The sequence below is a fragment of a genome, unplaced genomic scaffold (genome assembly GCF_019419815.1).
Source record: "Pyrus x bretschneideri cultivar Hongxiangsu unplaced genomic scaffold, Pyrus_bretschneideri_v1 Contig4, whole genome shotgun sequence".
NCBI classification, from domain to species: domain Eukaryota; kingdom Viridiplantae; phylum Streptophyta; class Magnoliopsida; order Rosales; family Rosaceae; genus Pyrus; species Pyrus x bretschneideri.
Window position 1 is genome coordinate 3,914,161 of NW_025999723.1, and position 22,208 is coordinate 3,936,368.

The 22,208-nt window shown below is 36.5% G+C and overlaps 3 protein-coding genes and 1 pseudogene across 3 annotated transcripts; 2 read left to right on the forward strand and 2 right to left on the reverse strand.

The window, feature by feature from the left end:
• Positions 1–2,490: 2,490 nt before the first annotated feature.
• On the forward strand, positions 2,491–5,709 carry LOC103961915 (putative lipase ROG1). Its single transcript, XM_009374556.3, has 10 exons — positions 2,491–2,681; positions 3,187–3,254; positions 3,496–3,566; positions 3,674–3,943; positions 4,193–4,356; positions 4,461–4,516; positions 4,605–4,657; positions 4,747–4,867; positions 5,101–5,198; positions 5,298–5,709. Exons 1-10 carry the CDS (start codon positions 2,512–2,514, stop codon positions 5,367–5,369), a joined length of 1,143 nt encoding a protein of 380 aa, XP_009372831.1. The 5' UTR covers positions 2,491–2,511; the 3' UTR covers positions 5,370–5,709.
• A 764-nt stretch (positions 5,710–6,473) lies between these two features.
• On the forward strand, positions 6,474–11,471 carry LOC103959857 (annotated as a pseudogene).
• A 1,126-nt stretch (positions 11,472–12,597) lies between these two features.
• On the reverse strand, positions 12,598–13,588 carry LOC103961914 (ethylene-responsive transcription factor ERF106). Its single transcript, XM_009374555.3, has one exon. It carries the CDS (start codon positions 13,472–13,474, stop codon positions 12,773–12,775), a length of 702 nt encoding a protein of 233 aa, XP_009372830.1. The 5' UTR covers positions 13,475–13,588; the 3' UTR covers positions 12,598–12,772.
• A 3,750-nt stretch (positions 13,589–17,338) lies between these two features.
• On the reverse strand, positions 17,339–18,482 carry LOC103959790 (ethylene-responsive transcription factor ERF105-like). Its single transcript, XM_009372148.3, has one exon. It carries the CDS (start codon positions 18,465–18,467, stop codon positions 17,538–17,540), a length of 930 nt encoding a protein of 309 aa, XP_009370423.2. The 5' UTR covers positions 18,468–18,482; the 3' UTR covers positions 17,339–17,537.
• Between the last annotated feature and the right edge of the window lie 3,726 nt (positions 18,483–22,208).

Sequence of the window (22,208 nt, forward strand, 5' to 3'; positions counted from 1 at the left end):
TGTACATGTTATTTACTTTTATGTTTTACTTTATTTAATTGTCTAGAAAGTAAATAAAAATAAGTTTTAACGAAACACTTACAGTACTGTTCATTTTTAACGAAAATGATATTTTTCTTCTAAAAAGTTACTTCTGGTACTATTTTTTTTATTTATCAAATCACTCATGATACCATTTACTTACAACACATTTTTGTTATTTTGATTAAAACTCAAAATTTTCAAGCATTTTTCATTAGTTTTTCTTAAATAAAATCGTGGATATATGAAGATTACTTCCTTTAACAATAGCAATAATTCTTAATATTTTTTTTTTATTATAAAAGTGGAAAGCTATCAAAGATTTGAAACTCCCAATACGAGTTCGACCTTTGACTACGCATTTGTTGGGGTCACGACTCTATTTTAGCTTATCATTTAACATGGGGGATCAATGTACGATATCCATCATGTAACACCAGGCTGTATAAATAAGATTAACATATTATCAATTGTAACGTTATAACAGTTACATTTAATATATATATATATATGTATGTATGGGAAGTCTTTAAAGGAAGGGATCACCATTTTTTCATAAAAATGAGGATTAGTTATGGGGCCCACACGACATTGAATTTTAACAAACCATCTATTTTTTCAAGTTGCACCTCATAGATCATCATTGCAAAATATTAGTCAAATTGGAAATATTTAAAACATCTAATTTCAAAAAAATTAACGAATACTTTATTATATAAGAAACAATGAAATTTTATCTTGATAATTAAATAAGCAAATGATTTTGGATTGAATTGAAGTTTTGTAAGGATGAACGAATCGAGACTTACAAATTAGACGGTTGAAATCGTTGAAGTTCAATGTGGAGTGGGTCTCACACCTAGTCCCTATTTTTGGAAAAAAAAAAAATTCATTTGCATAAAGGGCCTGTATATGTATGTAAAAGATATTATCCTTTTTTTATATAAAATAAAATGATCAGACGATGCCTTCATCACAACAATCCACATCTTCGCATATCGGGAAGACTCGTAAAAGCATTTCAGTCTCACCCTAACTGATGCATTAACACCAGAACTTCAACAAAAAACATATTATGTGTAATACATATATGAAATTTGTCTTTAACCACTGAAACATCATGTAATAGTTCTCATTATCCACACCAGCAGTCATGGCCATATTCGAATGTCGGCCTTGTAAAATAATTTTACAAAGAACAAGCAAATCCATGGTCGTACATTATTGTCAGCAAATTACAACCGACACATTACACTATCCAAAGCCCCCAACTTCCAAAGCGCCAAATCTTGCCTCGCCCGCGTGCCAGCCGACCTTTAATTCTCCCGCAACAACGCGTTCCCGAATCTTAATGATACCGTCTGCTATTATTGTATGATAAAAATATTCATTTTAGACTCTGGTGTTATGAATTTGCTTATCCCCTCAAAATTAATCCGATGAAAATTTGAACCCCAAAATTGACGCTGGTGCATCTGCAAACCCCTCTTCCTGCCTCTCTTGCCCACCTAACTCGATTTAATAACGTCATAACGACACTTTAACAACAACAATCTACATATTACAACGGCACAATAACGATACTATAAATAATTCAACAACGCTGTATGACATTGCCGAAGTTTTGTGTATGACCTGATTTTATTGTTATTACAGTATCATTACGACGTCGTATTATTGTTGTTACAATGTCAAATTAAAGTATTGTTATGAAGTCACTAAATTGATTCGAGTCATGTGCAACCCATGCACACACAACTTCTACGCATCAGAGAATTTCAGTATTTTTTTTTTGTTAGTATTATTAGCCTAAGCTCACAAACTCTGTGTGTAGCAATTTTTATGTTTTTGTTTATTTTTGAAAATATATGGGAGAGAGAAGTTAGAGAGATGTAAGAGAAAAAGTGGAGTAGAGAGAAGTTTAGATTTTTATTTTTTAAAATTAGAGATAGGCTACGAAGACGGTTGCTGTGGTCATCGTGGGAAAGAAAAAAAATTATAATTTAGTTTGTACGATGTTATATTATTACAATTTTATTTTATAATAAAAGATCAAATTTTTTTTATAATTAAAAAAAAAAAAGGTGTTTGAAAGTTTTAAATTTTAACGATAAAAATTAAATAAATTATAAAGTGATTAGATTCAAGATTGACTTTTAATGTAAAAATATGATTTTTCGTTAAGGTAAACAGTACCGAAAATTTTTCGTTAAATTTCTATTTTTGTAATGAAGAAGAACATTTTGTTAGTACATAGGTTAGACTTTTATTATTATTATTTTCTGGTTCAAAATTTTAAAATATTGAGTGAAAAATCAGTTTTCTTCAGTCTCAGATTTCTTACAATTTTCCGTATCATTTCTCACTGTCGCAACCACCAGCCGACGTCCCTCAACATAAAAACTCTCCTCCTTTCTTTTTCATCGGCCTCTATCCAACTTCCCCGATCGCTTCCGATTCTCTCTGTCCCGCCACCAGTCTTCTCAGTCAATGCCCGTATCCGAACGGCGGTCATCTGCAGCCATGGAAAACGGCGTCGTAGAGAACGGTGTCTGCTCGTCGGAGTCGCCTACTGGGAGTCGCTACGTTTGGAGCTCCAAGGAGTCCGAATATTCTTCCGCTGATCATCTCGTTGTCATGGTCCATGGAATCATGGGAACGTACGACTTTTCAATTTCATATTTTAATCAATTTTTTGGGGGCGAAAATCATATAATCACGATTTGATTAGCTGTACTTTGAAATTTTCTTGATTTATCGAGAGATTGAGATGGTTTTTTTGGTGATTATGCTTACTGTGATAGAGAATTTTGATTTTTTTAGCGATTTTATTGACAAGTTATATTGTTTGTATGATAAATTTGATTTCTTTAGTTAAATTGGTAGTTCTAAATCTGTATTAGTTGTACCAAGACTTTGTTTTTGGTTTGTAGTTATGATGTTTGTATTTAAGTAACAAATGTATGCTTTCTGATTGGGCAAAGATTGCAGTTTGTTGTTTGATTTGGCGAAATGAGAAAGTATCTCCTTTGGTTGTGTGTACGTTAAAGTAGATTTTGAGCATGACCTCCTCCAATTTGTATTTTTGAGTATTTGAATCGGTCCGTTTCTTGTACGGTAATTTCTCATGCTTGTACAATGTTGTTTTTGCATTTGCTCGTGCAGTGCCGCGGATTGGAAGTTTGGGGCGGAGCAATTTGTTAAAACACTTCCGGACAAAGTTATTGTTCATTGTAAGGAACGTTCTTTTGTGTTGTGCATCCAATTTGTTTTTATATGTCCAAAGCTGGAGCTTTTTGGATTCTGATCCCCTCGCTTGTTTCTTATATTTTTGGTTCTTTTAACTTGTAAGTGAAGTTTTTTATGAGTGAAATTTGTGCAATGTTCTAAGTGATCTATTGCAGTCGGTATTTTTTTGTAAAAAAATATAGTGATTGTCCAATCTACTTAATTTTGGTTGAAATTTGGCTGCAGGTAGTGAACGGAATGGCTCTAAGCTGACTCTAGATGGTGTGGATGTAATGGGGGAGCGATTGGCAGAGGAGGTTTTTTTCACCTGGTGTTTTTTTATATATTGGATCTATTTTCATTCCCGAAAAGATGTATCCACTTCCTGTTCTGTACTGTTTCTAACCAAGTTTATCAATTTTAGGTTATCGAACTGACTCGAAAAAAACCTAATCTACGAAAGATCTCATTTATTGGACATTCTGTTGGAGGATTAGTGGCAAGATATGCAATTGGGAGGCTATATAGACCCGGTCCCCCTAAAAGTGACAATACGGAACCTAAAAGTGAGAATATGGAACATTCATCTCCTAATGGATGTGAAGAGGATGCAAGGAGTACATTAGCTGGCTTGGAGCCTTTGAACTTTATAACTGTTGCCACACCTCATCTTGGATCAAGGGGTAACAAGCAGGTAACGCAATTTCCTTTAACACTTGCTGGTTCAGAATGTACTTGAATTCCTAGAGTTTTGTAACGTCTCAAGTTTGAGTAAGTTCTTGGCTTGTATTGGTTTGTCAAATTCTGTGGATTTATATACTGAAAAGCTTAATTAAGCAGGAGTGAAAGATGCTAGGGTGATCTTATATTATGTTCTTAAGTGGTACTCAGTTGGTATATGCACTTGCCACTTTTTACTTATGAATTAATCCACCTTCTGTAGGTGCCATTTCTTTTTGGTGTACCTGCCTTTGAAAGACTTGCTAGTGCGGTTATTCATTTGATATTTAGGAGAACAGGTCGGCATCTTTTTCTTAATGATGACGATGATGGGAAGCCTCCATTGCTTAAACGAATGATAGAAGATTGTGATGGTTGTTATTTCATGTATGTTACTTGCATCCATATTCCAAACGTAAATTTGAGATTCAAAGTTTCTTGAGATTTCATGCATATAGATTATAGAATGACATTTGTTTTTTGTTTGACAGGTCTGCATTGCGTAGTTTTAAGCGGAGGGTGGTGTATTCAAACGTGGGCTATGACCGTATCCTATTTTCTATGATCATATTTATACCCTTTCCAATTTTTTATGTCTTATTCACATTTTGTTTTCAATAATTAATGCGATAAAGATATTGTCGGCTGGAAAACATCATGTATTAGACGTAATAGCGAACTTCCAAAGGTATTGCCATCTGCATGGTTTTATAATTGTAATCTTAAGGTCAGGTTTTCTGATTTTCATTTAAAGTGTTTGATTTTTTTGCTTATCAGTGGGAAAATACTGTTGACGAAAAATATCCGCATATTGTTTATGAAGAACACTGTAAGGCCTATGATGCTGAGCAGTGTGAGCCTGCTTCAGCAGAAGATGGTGGCTCTGGCGAGCTTGAAGGTTAACAACTCATTTCTCTTTTGTTACCAATTTTCAATAGTATCTTAATTGTTGAATTCTGTGTAAACAGAAGTTGTCTATGCTTGTTGCTGTTCTGCTTGTCTTACTTCGCTAATGTGCTTACATTTTATTATTACATTTCATTGCTCTTGTATCTGTCTGCGTCTGCATGTTGCTTGCTTATTATTGGTTGTCCCTAAATAATTTATTTCTTGACATCTTGTTTGGTGCAGAGGAACTATTGAAAGGCCTATCTCGCGTGTCTTGGGAAAAAGTAGATGTTAGTTTCCACAGCAGCAGACGGAGATTTGCTGCTCATAGTGTCATTCAGGTTTCTCTCTCTCCCTCCCTCTCCCACACACACACGCACACACCCGCGTGCTCACACCTTACGCTAAAGAAACAAATATGCACTCTGAACATTTTACAGGTCAAAGATCAAAGCGTACATATAGAAGGTGAAGATGTCATACGCCATATAATGGATCATTTCCTCAAGTAAAACCTAATGACCGCTAGAAGAATTGACATTGCGATGTGGGCCTACTGTGTGGTTCTTTAGTTCTTTCAGTAACGCTACGCTGAGTGCAGAGAAATCCGTGATATCTGCACCGTTGAATGGTGTCTCAATAACTGGCCGAAGGAAGAATGTATCTGTATTTTATTGGTGCATTGCAGCTTGCGGCCGAAGGCATTCGGTTACTAGACCGAAAAGCTGTGCACCAAATGTGTTCAATTCAAGCAAGCTACGAGATAGAAATTTCGTATATTCGTTGTGATTTGCGATGTATATGTATATGAACCAAGACCTTTATTATAAAATGCAAAATTTCCATTTCTTATTGCTACTATCTCCTCTTACTTTTTGCACTTCCTTCCGTTTATAGAAAGACAATGCAAACTCTGGTTGCATGGATTTGTATCTGCAAAGCGTTTTCTATAACAGAATTATAAATAGTACAATTCATTTTCAGCGTGTCGAGAATATGATTTGGTATACAAATTATAATAACACAATTGGTTGGAAATTTGAAGAAAAAAAATAAAAAGTTTCCAACCAATTGTATGGTGTACTGAATCGGTTGGAGGGGTAAATTGTTATAGGATTTCGGATGGAGAGATAAATGTTAAGAAATTTCTACAATCCTCATGCAATTTTGAAGTAGCTTTCTTGAATCACAACATTAATTCATGAAAATTGTTATTGGCACTCAAAAAATCTCATTTTACACTCCAAACATTCTATATTTGAAAAGAAAAATACACATGTGAGGAACGTAGAATTAGAATGCCAATAATACTTCCCTGATTCATATATACATCGTATGACCTGTGCACTTTCACGTAATATCTTCAGTCTACTAATAATATAACACGACTATCTATTAATTAATAATAAGAGAGAATTTTCGCGAGTTGGTAATGACATACAAATATTTTTAAATATACGATGTGACTGTCAAACTGCACCTACTTTTTTTTCAATCGATGCCCAATATAGTGGTGAATTTTGTGAATAATGAGAACGTCAGGGGCTTCATCGTAATTGGGAATGAGTCCAACATGAGTCCCCCTTTACTTTGACCTAACAGGTGTCGTTTCGTAGTCAAACACTATTAACGGCAATCTTCGTTTCGGATAGCCTTCACCGCCACTACTTAACGGAATTCAAATGCGGCTGACCAGAACGCAGCTCCTCCCAAATATCCGCTGTCGCCGCCCTCTCTCTCTCCGCACATCTTCAAAATCTTCGAAATCAGACGCTGAGAAAACTCCAATGGAATCCACCATTTCCTCTCCTATCTCCTCCACCAAGTCCTCACCTCTGTTATATTCGGCTTCCAATTCGCTCGGCTCCAAATCCCAATATTTTCCTTCGCTTCCGTTGCTTCCGTCGCTTCAAACCCTCAGTTATCCGCGCTTCAAATCCAGAAGCTTCCTCGGATTTCCCTTCCGTTCGCGCCAAAACCATCCTATCCGATCTCAGAGTTTGAATCCTCAGCCGGCTAACGACGGCTTCGTCCTCTAAGACGTTCCCCACTTGACTAATTTTCTCCCTAATTTACCGGTAATCCTTACTAATTAGTAATTACCACTTTAAAAAAATCTATGCAAATTGTGTTAATTCTTTTTTTTTTTTAAATAATTGTTTTCCTGTTTTTGCAGTCATATCCAAATCCATTGAAACAAAGCCAAGCTTATGCAGTTGTCAAGTAAGTTATGCTTGCGTCAATATTCAAAATTCTATCAATTTCATGGTATTTTTCCCTCGAAAATTAGATTTTTCAGTAACTATAATTATACAGATAATCTGTTTTATGTTGGTAGGCAAACTTTTGTGAGCCCTGACGATGTGGTTGCGCAGAAAGTGAGTGGTTTTTGCAAAATCCAACTGCCAAATTTTCAATTTTGATGTTTGTCTCTTTTTTTCCATGCGGCGTTTCTAAGATTCATACAGCCGACCCCACTTAGTGGGATAAGGCTTGATTGTTGTTGTTGTCGTCTCCTTTTTGGGTTTTGTTGCTTTTGAATAACTGCATTATGCAATGGCTCTAGGTTGTTGTTGTTCAAAAGGAGGGTCCTAGAGGGGGTGCATTTTCGATGTGCAGGACCCTGGGAAAAGGTGCATTTTTTTCATCTTCATAACCGTTCGCTTAGGGAAAATGGAACTAACATGATTAGTGACATGTGGGGGTTTATGCCCAGGAATCAATACTGTGATTCGGGAAATAGTATGCGGCTTGAATTACATGTATGGTGTCGAAGATATACTTGGAATTGAGATTAGTTTAGTTCACAACGTTGCTAACTCTGAAACACTAGTTCTGTTAATGATTTTGAAACTTTTAAGAATATTACCAATTCAAGAATTGTAAACTTGCTGATGATGAAAACTTTCAGGGAGGATATAGGGGATTTTATTCTAAAAATACATAGCGGTTGACACCAAAAATTGTCAACGATATTCATAAGCGTGGTGGAACCTTACTTCAAACTTCACGAGGAGGTCATGATACGAACAAGATAGTTGATAACATACAAGACCAAGGAATAAATCAGGTTGATATATTATATATGCTTTCATTTCTTGCATATTTGTGTAGGGTTGCGAAAACCCCAATAAAAGAATTGAAGTTGATGAGAGGAAGTTGTTAATATGACTTCTAGGTATACATAATCGGAGGTGATGGCACCCAAAAAGGAGCTGATATGATATACAAGGTGAACATAGTCAACATAAGATGAATCCATTTCCTTGTCACAGCATGTTCTGACATTAGCATGTTTTGTCAAGGAAGTTGAGAAACGTGGTCTTCAAGTCGCAGTGGCTGGGATCCCTGAGACAGTTGATAATGATATCGCTGTAAGTTCTATCGTTCACAATGATTTGCATTTCGTAGTATCATTATCCTGTTAACTTCTGCAAGCTGCAATAAAATTTTGATGCCACTTTTGAATTTGGAAAGGTCACAAACACAATATGAGTACTCTAAATCCTCATGAGCAACATATTTTTGGTCAAGTGGGTCATTAATCTACCTGTATGATTTTTTTTTTTTTTTTTTTTTTTAAATTTGGCTTTAGGTGATAGACAAATCATTTGGTTTCAATACTGCTGTTGAAGAAGCACAGAGAGCGATTAACGCTGCACATGTCGAGGTTGAAAGCGTGGAAAATATAGTTGGAATTGTCAAACTCATGGGCAGACACCGTGGTATGTGTCTTTTAATGATATAACAAAAGATATACTTTCATTTTTCACCGTTCTTTATCATCTTATGTCAGATGAAGAATGGTGTGCATGTATTTATTTATAGGCTTTTTAGCCAAAATGGTCTCTAAGATTTGCATAACACATAACTTTGGTCTCTGAGATTAGAAATCAATAGAAGTGGTCCCTGAGATTGTCCACCATCCATTATTTTGGTCCTACCATTAAAAAACTCCGTTAAGTGGTCTTTGAGCTTTTTAACAGAATGACCAAAATGATGGATGGTGGACAATCTCAGGGACCAAAGTTAAGTGTTATGCAAATCTTAGGGATCATTTTGACTAAAAATGCCATCAACTTAACAGAGTTTTTTAACGAAAGGACCAAAATAATGGATGGTGGACAATCTCAGGGACCACTTCTATTGATTTTCAATCTCAAGGACCAAAGTTATGTGTTATGCAAATCTTTGAGACCATTTTAACTAAAAAACCTTATTTATATGTCTCTAGTATTTGGTTTCACAACTTTTTGCCTGTACTTAATAAACTTCTCTTCTGTAGGTTTAATTTCTTTATATGCAACTTTGGCAAGTCGAGATGTGGTAAGAATTTCAACCCCTCTCCCTAGAACACGAACCTACTTATGATCTCAGTGATTATGGAAGAAACTTAGGATACTTGCACATATCATAACTTGTAATGAGCGTATCCAAAAGGACATCAATGAAAAGGATTAAAAAAACATTTGTTTTAGAAATCGTAACTTTGTATATGCACTCCAATATAGGGCAGCAGTTCAAATATATGAAACTAATTGTATGAGCATTCCAGTGTAATTCAGTAATCCAAAATATTGAATCTGAGGGAGTGTTCATTTAGCCCGTGTTCTATATGGCGGACGAGGGTTTTCACATTGTCCTAGAGACTATACAGTCATATTTGGAAATGAATTGATTTTAATTTGGTTAGCACCATCTTCAATGGTATTTAACATCTGTTCTCTGTAAAATGAAATATGCTTTGACTGTTAAGAACACGCTCATAGTTTAATTGTTATTGCTCGAAAGAAGTATAAAGCAAGTAGTTACTTAACTTCTATAAGAACTCTCAATAGGCTTTTGGATATAAAAGGATTGCTGCTTGATTCCAGAATCTCCTTTCTATTTGGAAGGCCGCGGTGGGCTTTTTGAATTTGTTGAAGAGCGGCTTAAAAAAAATGGACATGTAGTTATTGTGTTAGCAGAAGGAGCAGGGCAGGAGTATGTTGCACGGGAGATAAATGCGGTTGATGGGAAAGATGCATCAGGAAATAAGCTACTCCTGGATGTTCGTATATGGCTAACCCAAAAGATTAAGGTGTAATACAAACTGTCAATAATATTTTGAGTAGTTTTTAGACACTTCTTTTTCCTTGATGTACATTGTAAGCAGTTTTTTCTGCTATTGTTTCTTCTTGTTATCATCAAATAGTTGTGATTCAGTTGCTGTTTATATCTTACATGTCACAGGATCATTTTACAAAAGTTCCGAAGATGGCGATAAATATGAAATATATAGGTACAATTTTGAGCTATTGTAGAAACTAGAAAGTTTCTGAGCACATATATGATTATCTTCTTCTCTACAGATCCCACATATATGATTCGAGCTATCCCAAGTAATGCATTGGACAATATATACTGCACTCTTCTTGCTCATAGTGCTGTTCATGGGGCCATGGCAGGATTCAGCAGTTTCACAGTCGGGCCTGTAAGCAGTAAAGATGCTTATATTCCAATTTCTGTAAGTACTTCCCCTGCTCCATTTGTTCCAATTGGGTAGTTTTGGCTTGAGTTGGTTTTTTAACTGCATTTCTTGTCTTCATTTGATTTCTGAGTTAACATTTTAGGAGCGGTAGAAGCTTTTGACAACTAGATGCAAGCCTGAATTTGCAGTAGCTTGCACGAAAGTAACTATAAAAGCTTGAATTTAAGGTCTGTTGAAACAACAATATGAATCCGAGGCTAATAGTTCTTAACCTGTGTGCTAGTGGATTGTTGTGGGTCGAATATGTTGATAAATTTGGAGGTGTATGGTTATGATTCACTAAAAGATGGGAAGTGTATAGTTATGAACGGAATATGTGGTATTGCAGCGTGTGACAGAGAAGCAAAACACAGGTAAGCTTGACAGATCGGATGTGAGCTAGACTTCTTGCATCGACGAACCAGCCTAGTTTCTTGGATGACGGTGAGGTGCAAGAAAAAGTTGATGAGGAGGATGTTGATTTGATAAAGAACAAAATGATAGCTACTTCTTCATAAATTTATTTAGTGGGGCTCTCAGTTCGTTCAAGTGGACAGCACAACGCAACACTGGAATTATGCCAACAGGTACGTTATTCAGACAATTCGTGATATTTTCACTGCCCAAATTTCCTTGCAGCAACTTGCTAAGTTTTTTTGCTTTGTGCGAGAACACAATATAGAATAATGGCACCTAGAAGTGTTGTAGCAGGGATTTTTAGAGTAGACAACAACCATACTAAAGTTTTCTCTGGTCTCTGGAAGAGAGGCTTTTGCTGTAAATTTGTTCTACTTCCCTTAACTCGAAGTAGTAAAAATGCTCAGAACAAAGGAACTTAGCCTCCTTTCGGGTTATTCTAAGAACGTTTCTTTCCTTTTGTAGGTCCGGGCGTATCTAAGTTGGCTAGAGCTGTCCATCCTCATCCAAGTTCCCGAGCTCAAATCTTTCTCCATGTATTTTAGATTAGATTATAATATCTTTCTTTTTGTGGTGTAGGTTTATTGTTTAGCGTCATTTTTGGACACTAATCCGTTTCAAACCTTCGGGATAAGGTGACGGCAACAGCAACAACAAAGTCGACAAATAATATCTCGTGTCTTGCTTATCTTAAAGTTTCAACTTGCGAAGTTCCATCATGGACCCCAAATTAAACTTTAAGTTCCATCCAAGTTGCATAAATTGGTTGTCGTTTATTTCTGAGTTGTGCACCAGTGCAAATTAGGAATCTTGTACGGAACATGGAGACAATTCCAAGGTCGAAGTAATCGGATCACGTGTCTGTGCAGCCAAACTCTGGACTCAAACTCCGTTGTGTCTTGCATCATTCAGGTCCACCCACGATCCCATCCGTTGTGAGGTGTGCCGTATGGGTTGTTCACAGCGAGTCCACCACTAACCGCACCTACATCGAGTCTCATGTTGTCCATAGAAATAAGTTAAGAAAAGTCAATAATCCCAAAAGAAATGTCAAAGCGATATTCTGGAGGGAGTCAATCAAAGGACTTTGGGTCCTTGAGTAGGCTCTTAATCAACTGAATTACAAGATTTTAACTTTTTTAATCAGGTCAAATATATGTAGACATCGAGTGAACAGTTCAGTGCTTCGTGTCGGGAGCTATACGGATGTCGTAGTTCCAGAAGCTAGATCAACATCATGACACCGGCATTTAGGAAACTGTCAGGGTTTCTACTAATGACCTCACACCTTGCCATTTAAAACAATTTTGATATCAAACACAACAACTTAGGATTGTATATGAATTGCACACGATTATTTGGTTTAGTGATATTCAATCTTTATTTTTGTTGGACGAAGTGATAAGTTGACTATTAATGAAGAAAGATAAAACCTGACGTTGGTGAAACACACGAAGGTGGCACAATGATAGTAAGAAAAATGTTGAAATGCGTCTATGAATTTTCCCGTTCCTCAAAAAGGCAGACTACAAATGTAACAACTAAAGATTGTATAATAAGGAAGAGGATCCGGTCCGGATCTCTCCTATAAAGGCCTAGGATCAAGTCCAGGCCGTTGAAATTTGATCAAACAGCTACAAACAAAAGGTCATTCTAATAGTTATAATAATTGTAGCCGTTGAATCAAATTTCAACGGTCCGAATCACTTGATCATAAGCCTTTGATGGGAGAGATTCAGAGCGAATCATCTTCCGTATAGTAAATACACATTGCATTAATTCTAATTATTCTCTGTTTTCACTCTCATTTTCCATCTTACAAACAACCTATTATTATTATTATTATTAAATTTGTACATACATGTTATCCTTGCAGTATTTCATACGGTAGAATATTACAGACCATGCATATAGTAAATCAGTAAATCCGTCCTCCAATCATATTCTAACACATCGGCAGAGGAGGATCCTGAGATTAACACAGCTCCTTCAAGCACCTTCTCCTTCCCAAAGCACCCAACTTTGAAGCTCCAATTCTTCAGTCTCTGCTACCTCCTCCTGCTTCACCGATCTCCTCCTCTTCCGCGCCGTGTTCACCGGCGGTTCCGACACTCCGGCCTCTAACGGAAAATTCAGTATTGCTTTCCTACCCCTCAGCTTAAATGCTGCACAATCATAGGCCTTGGCAGCATCAACATCAGTGTCAAATGTCCCTAGCCAAACCCGAGTACCTTTCCGAGCCGGATCACGTATCTCCGCCGCGAATTTTCCCCACGGCCTCCGCCGGACTCCCCTGTAATGCCTTAACGCATCACCAGGGCCTGAAACTTGTTGTAATTCATCTTTTGGACCGGGATTTTGGGAAGTACTATTTTTTCTCTTTGGTGAGCTCAAATTCAGGGGCTCTGCTTCCATGGATGGTAAGTTAACGATTTCGGGTTTCGTTTCGGAAGTTGAGAATTGAGGGCTGTGGTGATTAGGGTTTGAAATGGGGGAGCTGGGCCCTGATTCAGAGAGGGACGAGTACTCTGGCTTGACTGGTTGGAATTGGAAATTGAGATGAGAAATGAAGGAATCTGTGAAGGTGAAGTCTCCTAAGAGGTATTGGCGGATGAGCTCAAGCGTTGAATCATCTTGTTCTTCATTTGCTGGCATGTTGAAGTGAGAGCAGAAGGGGAAGCTAATTGCCATGCATGGAAAGGATATGGATGATATTTTTCTAATTTTAGAAATAATATTTGATGATTTTTGGGGTGAGAAAGTGCGGAAATTTATATAGGAAATATCACTTGTTTTTTTGTTTCTTAGGAATCACCATCCACCTTTCAACGTAATAGGGGCACCCCTATTAAATCCAATGGTCTTATCCTTTCTTCTCAATAACCAATGATTATGATGACGAAAAACGCATTCTTTTTTTAGTTACAACCAAATATGGCAAGTTAGCTAAAGTAATGTGCTCGTCCTTATACTTCAGTTTGAATTCCCTTTTTGTAAGTGTTAAAGTAGTTTAAAATATCAGATAAATAAAACGTGATAGTAGAAAATTATCCTTTTGCACTCTAGTTCGAATATAACTTCCGATAAGTTGCAATAGTTTAAGACATCATTGTTTGCAAAATGCAAACCATAATACTGCACTGCTAGCTACATTGCACTAGAGTTCGAATCTACTTCTTTAAAATATAAAAGAGACATCAAGTCAATAATGCTCCTCGCTTTGTTAGAGTTGGAGGAGGGGGAACATGGCATGGTAAAAAATAAATTAAATTTTTTAGAGCAGCCCACAGTTTTGTTAACTTCCAGCTGCGTGTTATCCAACTTGCTACTTGATTGCAACTAGGCATGAAGAAGAAGTTGTATTAGGGCTCGTCAGCAGCCAGCAAAGACATGAACAAGTTTTGCAACTAGTGATAACTGCAGGGGTCCCTCCCATGCAACTAACGCATGATGTCGATGTTTCACTGTCGCTTCCACCACAGTAGGCATCTCAGCAACTTGCGAGCAGAGCCCTCTAAGTCTCCTCTACCAAATTGAAAGACAAAGAAGAGATGACCTACCTTATAAGATATTTCAGTGCTCGCATGAGCTGGTTTTGATCTTGACAAATTGAAGGATTATAGAACTTTACTGGTTTTGATCTTGACAAATTGAAGGATTATAGAATTTTACCGTTTTTTTTTCTTTCACTAGAGAGCTTTGTCCTTTAAGAGGTTGAAAACATTCAGTACTGCATTTGAGGTTTTTGTTCGAATTTTCCTTTTCCCGCTATTACTTGCAACGAATAACAAAACTATTGGCTTTTTAGTCAAAATGGTTTTTGAAATTGACATAACTTCTCACTTTGGTCCCTGAGTTTGTCTACTATCAATCATTTTTGTCATTTCGCGGAAAATTTCTGTTAAATAAGAAAGATAATGACAAAAATACCCTTAATTTTTGTCAAATCATTTTGGTCCATTGTTTATTAAATTGAAGGTATTTTTGTCATTTTGGTCATTATTTAACCGATATCTTTCACATGATGACCAAAATGATTAGCGGTGGACAAAACTCAAGGACCATTTCTATTGATTTCAAATCTCAGGAATCAAAGTGAGGGATTATACCAATCTCAAAGACCATTTTGGTTATAATGCCAAAAATATTGTTGAATGTCAACCTCTATTGTATAACATTAATGACATGTTGCATCCATATGTATTTAGGATTAATTACACTAATCGTTTGAACTAGATATTTTATTTTGGGTCAAAGGTTTGAACTAAGATATGAACCCTTATGTGATTCAACATACTGCACATTTCACTTGTATATGAACCGTAGAGAAAAGTAAACACTAAAGCTTAACCGTATGCCGTTCGATGTATATGACGGTCTACATTTGTACATCAAGCTTGCCATCTCTTTCTACACTTACTAAACTTTGTCAATTCAATTAAATATATATTTCACTTAAGTCGACTAAACCATACGAAAAAGAATCTGCATGTCACCCAGTATATACTCTTTCTCTCTAAACGCACAACTTCGTCGCATTCTCACAGTAATGAGTACATAACCGACATATGTGAAAGTATTTGTCACGTTGCCCCAAATAAAGACAAAAATGGCTTGGACATAAACAGTAGGTTAGCAATTGGAATCAATGAGTCATGAACAAAGTTAACTTGGACATCTAAGTTTATATAATAATCGCTAGGTCCATTGTGAGATTAAACTCATCTCTTATCTCTTTTAGTGTAGATAATATTGTTTGTTCAAAAGAAGTTTATATAATAATCAATGTCGGTAAAACGTTTTCGATCGTTTAAACACCTTTATAAATCATGTTTTGTGATTAATCTATAGCTGTCATACATATTCATATCAGTTTATAATTAACAAGTTAATTATTCCTTAAACAACACATAAAACCAATTGGAGATCAACAAGCATTCAGATGTGGAGCCTCGCCTACGGAAAATATCATTATCCTTAACAAGATAATATTATGAACTTAAGAACATTATTAACAAGTTAATTATTCCTTAAACAACACATAAAACCAATTGGAGATCAACAAGCATTCAGATGTGGAGCCTCGCCTACGGAAAATATCATTATCCTTAACAAGATAATATTATGAACTTAAGAACATTAGTGGAGTATGCTGCCGTTTGACTCTCAAAACTATTACCCCAATTAAATTTACCTCTTGATTGACTGTTTTTGGTAAATTAATTTTCTGAACTATTTGAAATTAACCAATTAACTTCTCATCGACATATTGGATGAAATTTTATTGACATTGTTGGCAAATACTGACACGTGATTAGCACTTGATTACTCTTGAGAGTAAAGTCATGCTAGTATCTCATGACAAAGTAAATGAAATTTTATCGAATATGTGTGGAGTTAATTGGCTTATTTTAAATTGATTTACAAAAAAATAGTTCATGAAGTCAAAATTCAAAGGGTAATACTAAGAAGATCAAATTTTTTAAACCAAATGATATTGTTATAAATGATTAGATTACTAATTATCAATTAACGTGCTTATTTCTTATTGTTGATATGTAACATCCCACATCGCCTAGGGGAGTGATCCTTAAATGTATATCCCATCCCTACCTAGCTCGAGGCCTTTTGGGAGCTCACTGGCTTCGGATTCCATGGGAACTCCGAAGTTAAGCGAGTAGCGCACGAGAGCATTCCCAGGATGGGTGACCCATCGGGAAGTTCTCGTGTGAGTTCCCAAAAACAAAATCGTGAGGGCGTGGTCGGGGCCCAAAGCGGACAATATCGTGCTACGGTGGTGGAGCGGGGCCGGGAAGTGATCCGCCCCGGGCCGGGATGTGACAATTTGGTATCAGAGCCTAGCCCTGGTCGCGTGTGTGCCGACGAGGACGTCGGGCCCCTAAGGGGGGTGGATTGTAACATCCCATATCGCCCAGGGGAGTGATCCTTAAATGTATATCCCATCCCTACCTAGCACGAGGCCTTTTGGGAGCTCACTGGCTTCGGGTTCCATGGGAACTCCGAAGTTAAGCGAGTAGCGCACGAGAGCACTCCCAGGATGGGTGACCCATCGGGAAGTTCTCGTGTGAGTTCCCAGAAACAAAACCGTGAGGGCGTGGTCGGGGCCCAAAGCGGACAATATCATGCTACGGTGGTGGAGCGGGCCCGGGAAGTGATCCGCCCCGGGCCGGGATGTGACATGATACGTCATTTGGTTTAAGAATTTAATTTGTCTAGCATTATCTAATTTCAAATAGAGTAATAATGCTGAGGTCAAATGTCAGTGTAATGAACAGTCTCCAATGACTTTAAAACCCTAAAATATGAATATATTATACTTGCAGAGTTACAGGTTGCGCGCACGCAAGATTCTCTTCCTTTATTCCTATCCGATTTCCTTTTCTATTTTCATTTTGTTTTTTAACTTATTATCTTTATAAAAAAAATTAATATAAAATATTAACGTAATTTAATTGTAATTATTTAAATAAAAAAAAATGAAGGAAAAAAAGATTAAGAGATGAGAGAATCATTCTCAATGAAATTAACAGAGAGTTCATATAAAATTGCATTTCATTATAAAAAGATTAAAGGAATAAATAAACAAATCAAATTAAAAAAAAAACAATATGAGTTCTTCAATACGTGCTGGTCTGAACTATTTACATTACCCCGTTTTTTATGCTTTTTTGCAGATGGACGATACAAATTTAAACTCTGGCAATCAAAGAATGATACCCAAGAAATTAAAAATTCAAATAACCATGAGCGGAGGATATCCCATGAAATTGGGGTGAGGAGATAACGGAGACAGAGGAGGCACACTGAAAATCCCCTGTTCGTTTTCTTTGCTCATATCCCAAACCGCCGCCCAACTAGACGGTGTTAATGGGCAAACGGCGGTCGAAACTCTCTCTTGGGCGGAGCTTTTCATCTCCTGAACATCCTCCTCTTTCTTTATCTCTTTGTTTCTGATCATCTCACCAGAATTCTCATGAATTTCAGTGCTATGTTCTCTCCTCCTTTTCCTGCTGGCCAGCAGAGGATGATCGGCTGGGAGTTCTGCTGATCTTCCAGCTTCAAGTGGAAAGTTGAGAATTGCTTTGCTTCCACGCAGATTGAAAGCAGCAACGTCGTAAGCTTTGGCCGCTTCAACGGCGGTGTCGAAGGTTCCGAGCCAAACCCGGGAACCCCTTCTGTTTGGATCACGAATCTCCGCCGCGTACTTTCCCCACGGCCTTCTCCTCACACCCCTGTAGTGCCTTGCAGCAGCTTCAACCATAGTGGAAGTGTTCGATGTGTTGTGATCTTCATCAGCAGAAGAAGAAGACAGAGGTGGTGGGGATGGAATTGCCACGTTTATGGGGGGCTTGCGGTGGCTGAGAGTCGAGTGTTTTGGTGGTTTTGGGTGGGAGATTTGGGGTTTGGTTTCGAATTCGGTGTCTTGATCAATTTCTGGGACTAAGTAATCAGAGATTTTGAAATATTGGTCAGTAGACTCACTACCACCGTTGGTGGTGGTAGACGAGGAGGAGGAAGTTGTGTTAAAGGGTGATTGGGCAATTTCATCTTGTTGGGGGACAGAGGTGCAAAGGTCGAGACTAGCGATGAAGCTATCCATTGTGGTAAATTCATTCAGAAGGTGTTGCCTAATCAGCTCCAGAGCTGAAGCTTCTGATGCCATTTTAGAAACTCGAAACAGAAGCAGTTTCAAACGAGCTCTTAGAAACTTCGAAAACACCAAAAGAAGTGAAGAGTAGACGTGTTGAGAGTGGGATGGAGGAGTGTGTAGATTTGAATGAATATATATAAGGGAAGATTGGGAAGATTGTGTTCAAAGGGGGAAAGTGTGAGGCCCTTCACAGTGGCTTCCAAGATAGAGCTAGGAAACATCGTCCGGCCGCTTCGGCGGCATAAGCAACAAAAATCAGTGGACTTTGGACTCGTAGTATTTTCAAAAGGGTCCACGTTTTCAATTACTTTGCTTCCAGGCTACTTCCGGAGCCACTTTAATAAAGCCCAATTACTTTGCTGCGCTTGTACTCTTAGAGCAACTCCACCTGAAAGGCAAGAGCCAGAGCAAGGACAAGTCAATTGCCCAAAACCCACTAAAGACTTTTTAGTGGCCCAAAAATGGATTCTGGCGGCTCCACCAAGCCCGTGCACTTGTGCCTACTGGCATAAGCGACGTCATCATGATGTACGTGAGAAAAGTTTTTTTTTGGGGGAGGGGGAGGGGTTGGATCGTTGGATTTTCAATAAAAAAAAAAAATTGAAAAGTTGATCATTGTGCCGCTTGACATAACCTGGAGCGTTTAATTTCTAAAGAGGAAAGAAATCAACAACGTAGATTAATATGACGATAAAATTTTCAAAAAATAGAAAGAAAAAAAGAATTGTTTTATTCCTACAAATACCAACCATTTCGTCATTCCCCACACTACAAATCAACATTTACTTTTACTACAATATCCTATATTTGTTTTCCACTCTCCAAATTCTTTTGTTACAAAAAAAAAATGAATGATAAGGCAAATTGTTTTCCACTTTACAAAGTTCACATTTAAACATACTTAAACAAACTTACAAAGTTCAACACACTTACAAATAACAAATGGCGTGAATCTTATAAAAATTATGATCGGATATTATTTATAGATAATAACACTTGGTGCAACGAGAGTGAATGAAAATCTCATCGAAAACCTAAGACGATAATGACACGTGAGTGATAAGGCCAATAGAGCATAAAAATAAAAAATTTATATTTGTGAGTAGTAATCATCATTGTTCTTTGTCCAATGAATAGTGTTGCACAAAAATAATTACTCTTCAGAATAAATAATAAAGATAATTCAACTGCTTTGTTCTTCCCTTTCCAAATGCGTGGATTTGCTCTTAAAGAACATGATTAGATCTAGGATTTGATTCAGAGGTTTTTTTTGTTTATTGCAACTTGCAAGTTTCCAACCAATATCATTTTACACAGCCCACGTTCTTTAATTTAAAACCATTGTTTATGTGCCTCTTACCATGAACCATCCTTTGTCTTGTGTGCCATCTACAATGGCTCCATGTCTTCATAAAGCAATATTATTAGTGTTTTTAAAATTGAGTACAACTGTGCTAATTATTGTTAATCTCATGTAAAGCACTATTATTAGTGATTTTAAATTTGAGAACAACTCACAATTGTACTAATCATAGTTTATCTGAGGGATGGCTTGGTACAATGTCAGAGAAAAAAATATTAGTAAATTTTTTAGGAGTATTTCTACTAATAAGTCAATGTATATGGTATTCATTGTTTCTAAATGATTGAGATTCTTTGGTGCAATCGAGCTGTTAAATTAAATAATGTATATCAAACATCAATGTACTTTATAAGTGTCGAAGTTTTATATACAAAACAATGAAGCTTTATTCATTAAGGATGTTGTCAACAAAAATCTATTAAGGATATCCTTATTTAAGAAAAGCAAGAACTACTTCTCTAAAGTTATAGAATTGTGATCAAACAAATTTTATAACTTTTATAACTTTAGGAAGGTCATAGTAATAAAAGTGTAGTTAAATTTTTATTTATTTTTCTTTCCGAAAGATAAGAATTTAAAAAATATTATTTCTGTTTTTAAATTTAGTATAACTGTGCTAATTATCGTTAATCTCATGTAAAGCACTATTATTAGTGATTTTAAATTTGAGAACAACTCACAATTGTTCTAATCATAGTTCATCTCAGGGATTGTGTCAGAGAAAAAAATATTAGCAATTCTTTTTAGGAGTATTTCTACTAATAAGTCAATGTATATGGTATTCATTGTTTCTAAATGATTGAGATTCTTTGGTGCAATCGAGCTGTTAAATTAAGTAATGTATATCAAACATCGATGTACTCTATAAGTGTCAAAGTTTTATAATCAATACACAAAACAATGAAGCTTTATTCATTAAGGATGTTGTCAACAAAAATCTATTAAGGATATCCTTATTTAAGAAAAGCAAGAACTACTTCTCTAAAGTTATAGAATTGTGATCAAACAAATTTTATAACTTTAGGAAGGTTATAGTAATAAAAGTGTAGTTAAATATATATATATATATATATATATATTTTTTTTTTTTCGAAAGATAAGAATTTAAAAAATATTATTTATTGACTTATTTATCTTAACAAATGTTGTAATTTCCCAATATGATTTCTTGAGCATTTTATTTCTTGTATATTTTTTTACTCATTGATAATTATAATTATGTGAGGGCATGTTTCCTTCAAGCAACTCCAACTCTCCCAATTTCAAGGGGGATTGGGTGATTCAATCACCAAAACCGACAAAATGAGCTACACCCCGGCCCAAAAAAGTTGGACTACAATAAAAAGAAGGAGGCCTGACTGCTCACTGGAGCCAAAATCAACCAATCCAGCAAATGAGGTAGCATGAGTCAGGGTGATGTCACCCACATTATTATTTTTTGTGCCAGGTGCGCGGGCTTCACGTGCGCGTAACCGCGAGTGGATGGACCAACCCTGCAGCGCACTCACCCCGTAGCTATTCGATTTGTGGCCCAAGTAGCACAATATGGGTTGGATTACAAAAAAAAAAATGTAATCCAACAATTCATATTAATTAGGTAAGAAATAAACATTAAAAATTTTAAAAATAAAAATAAAAAGAAATTACATAATCATGACATGCGACGAGATCGATTAAAAATCTTATTTGAAATTAAACATAAATTTTTATTTTTATTAATTTTTTAATGTCAATTGCCCGGGCAATTTATTTTAGGAGTGGAGGTGCACTTGGGCAATTAATGTTCATTAAGGCAGTAATTGCCTTTGAGTTCTATTAGATCCACCCCAGTGTCTTATTTCCCCACCCACATTATAATCCTACACACCACAAAAAGTTAAAAACTTGAAATGTTATCTTCCAACCAACTATTATTCCCAAAATAACCTTAATATTAAAATTCTTTTTATTTTTATTGAGTAAAAAACAAAAAAAAAAAATCTACAAATGTAACATCCCACATCGCCCAGGGCAGTGATCCTTATATGTATATTCTCATCCTTACCTAGCACGAGGCATTTTGGGAGCTCACTGGCTTTCGGGTTCCATGGGAACTCCGAAGTTAAGCGAATAGCGCGCTAAAGCAACCCTATGATGGGTGACCCACTGGGAAGTTCTCGTGTAAGTTCCCAGAAACAAAACTGTGAGGGTGTGGTCGGGGCCCAAAGCAGACAATATCATGCTACGGCATAATCGGGTGCATCCCGAGCCAGGATGTGACAATTTGGTATTAGAGCCTAACCTTGGGCATGGTGTGCCGATGAGGATGTCGGGCCCCTAAGGGGGTTGGATTGTAACATCCCACATCCTCCAGGGGAGTGATCCTTATATGCATATTCCCATCCATACCT

What these genes read in the sequence shown, in the direction of transcription:
- LOC103961915 (XM_009374556.3), top strand. Translation starts at nt 2,512, where the DNA reads ATGCCCGTATCCGAACGGCGGTCATCTGCAGCCATGGAAAACGGCGTC. An exon ending in GGGAGCGATTGGCAGAGGAG is followed by an intron (nt 3,567 to 3,673) that starts GTTTTTTTCACC and finishes TATCAATTTTAG; the next exon opens with GTTATCGAACTGACTCGAAA. An exon ending in GTAATAGCGAACTTCCAAAG is followed by an intron (nt 4,658 to 4,746) that starts GTATTGCCATCT and finishes TTTGCTTATCAG; the next exon opens with TGGGAAAATACTGTTGACGA.
- LOC103961914 (XM_009374555.3), bottom strand. Translation starts at nt 13,474, where the DNA reads ATGGCAATTAGCTTCCCCTTCTGCTCTCACTTCAACATGCCAGCAAAT.
- LOC103959790 (XM_009372148.3), bottom strand. Translation starts at nt 18,467, where the DNA reads ATGGCATCAGAAGCTTCAGCTCTGGAGCTGATTAGGCAACACCTTCTG.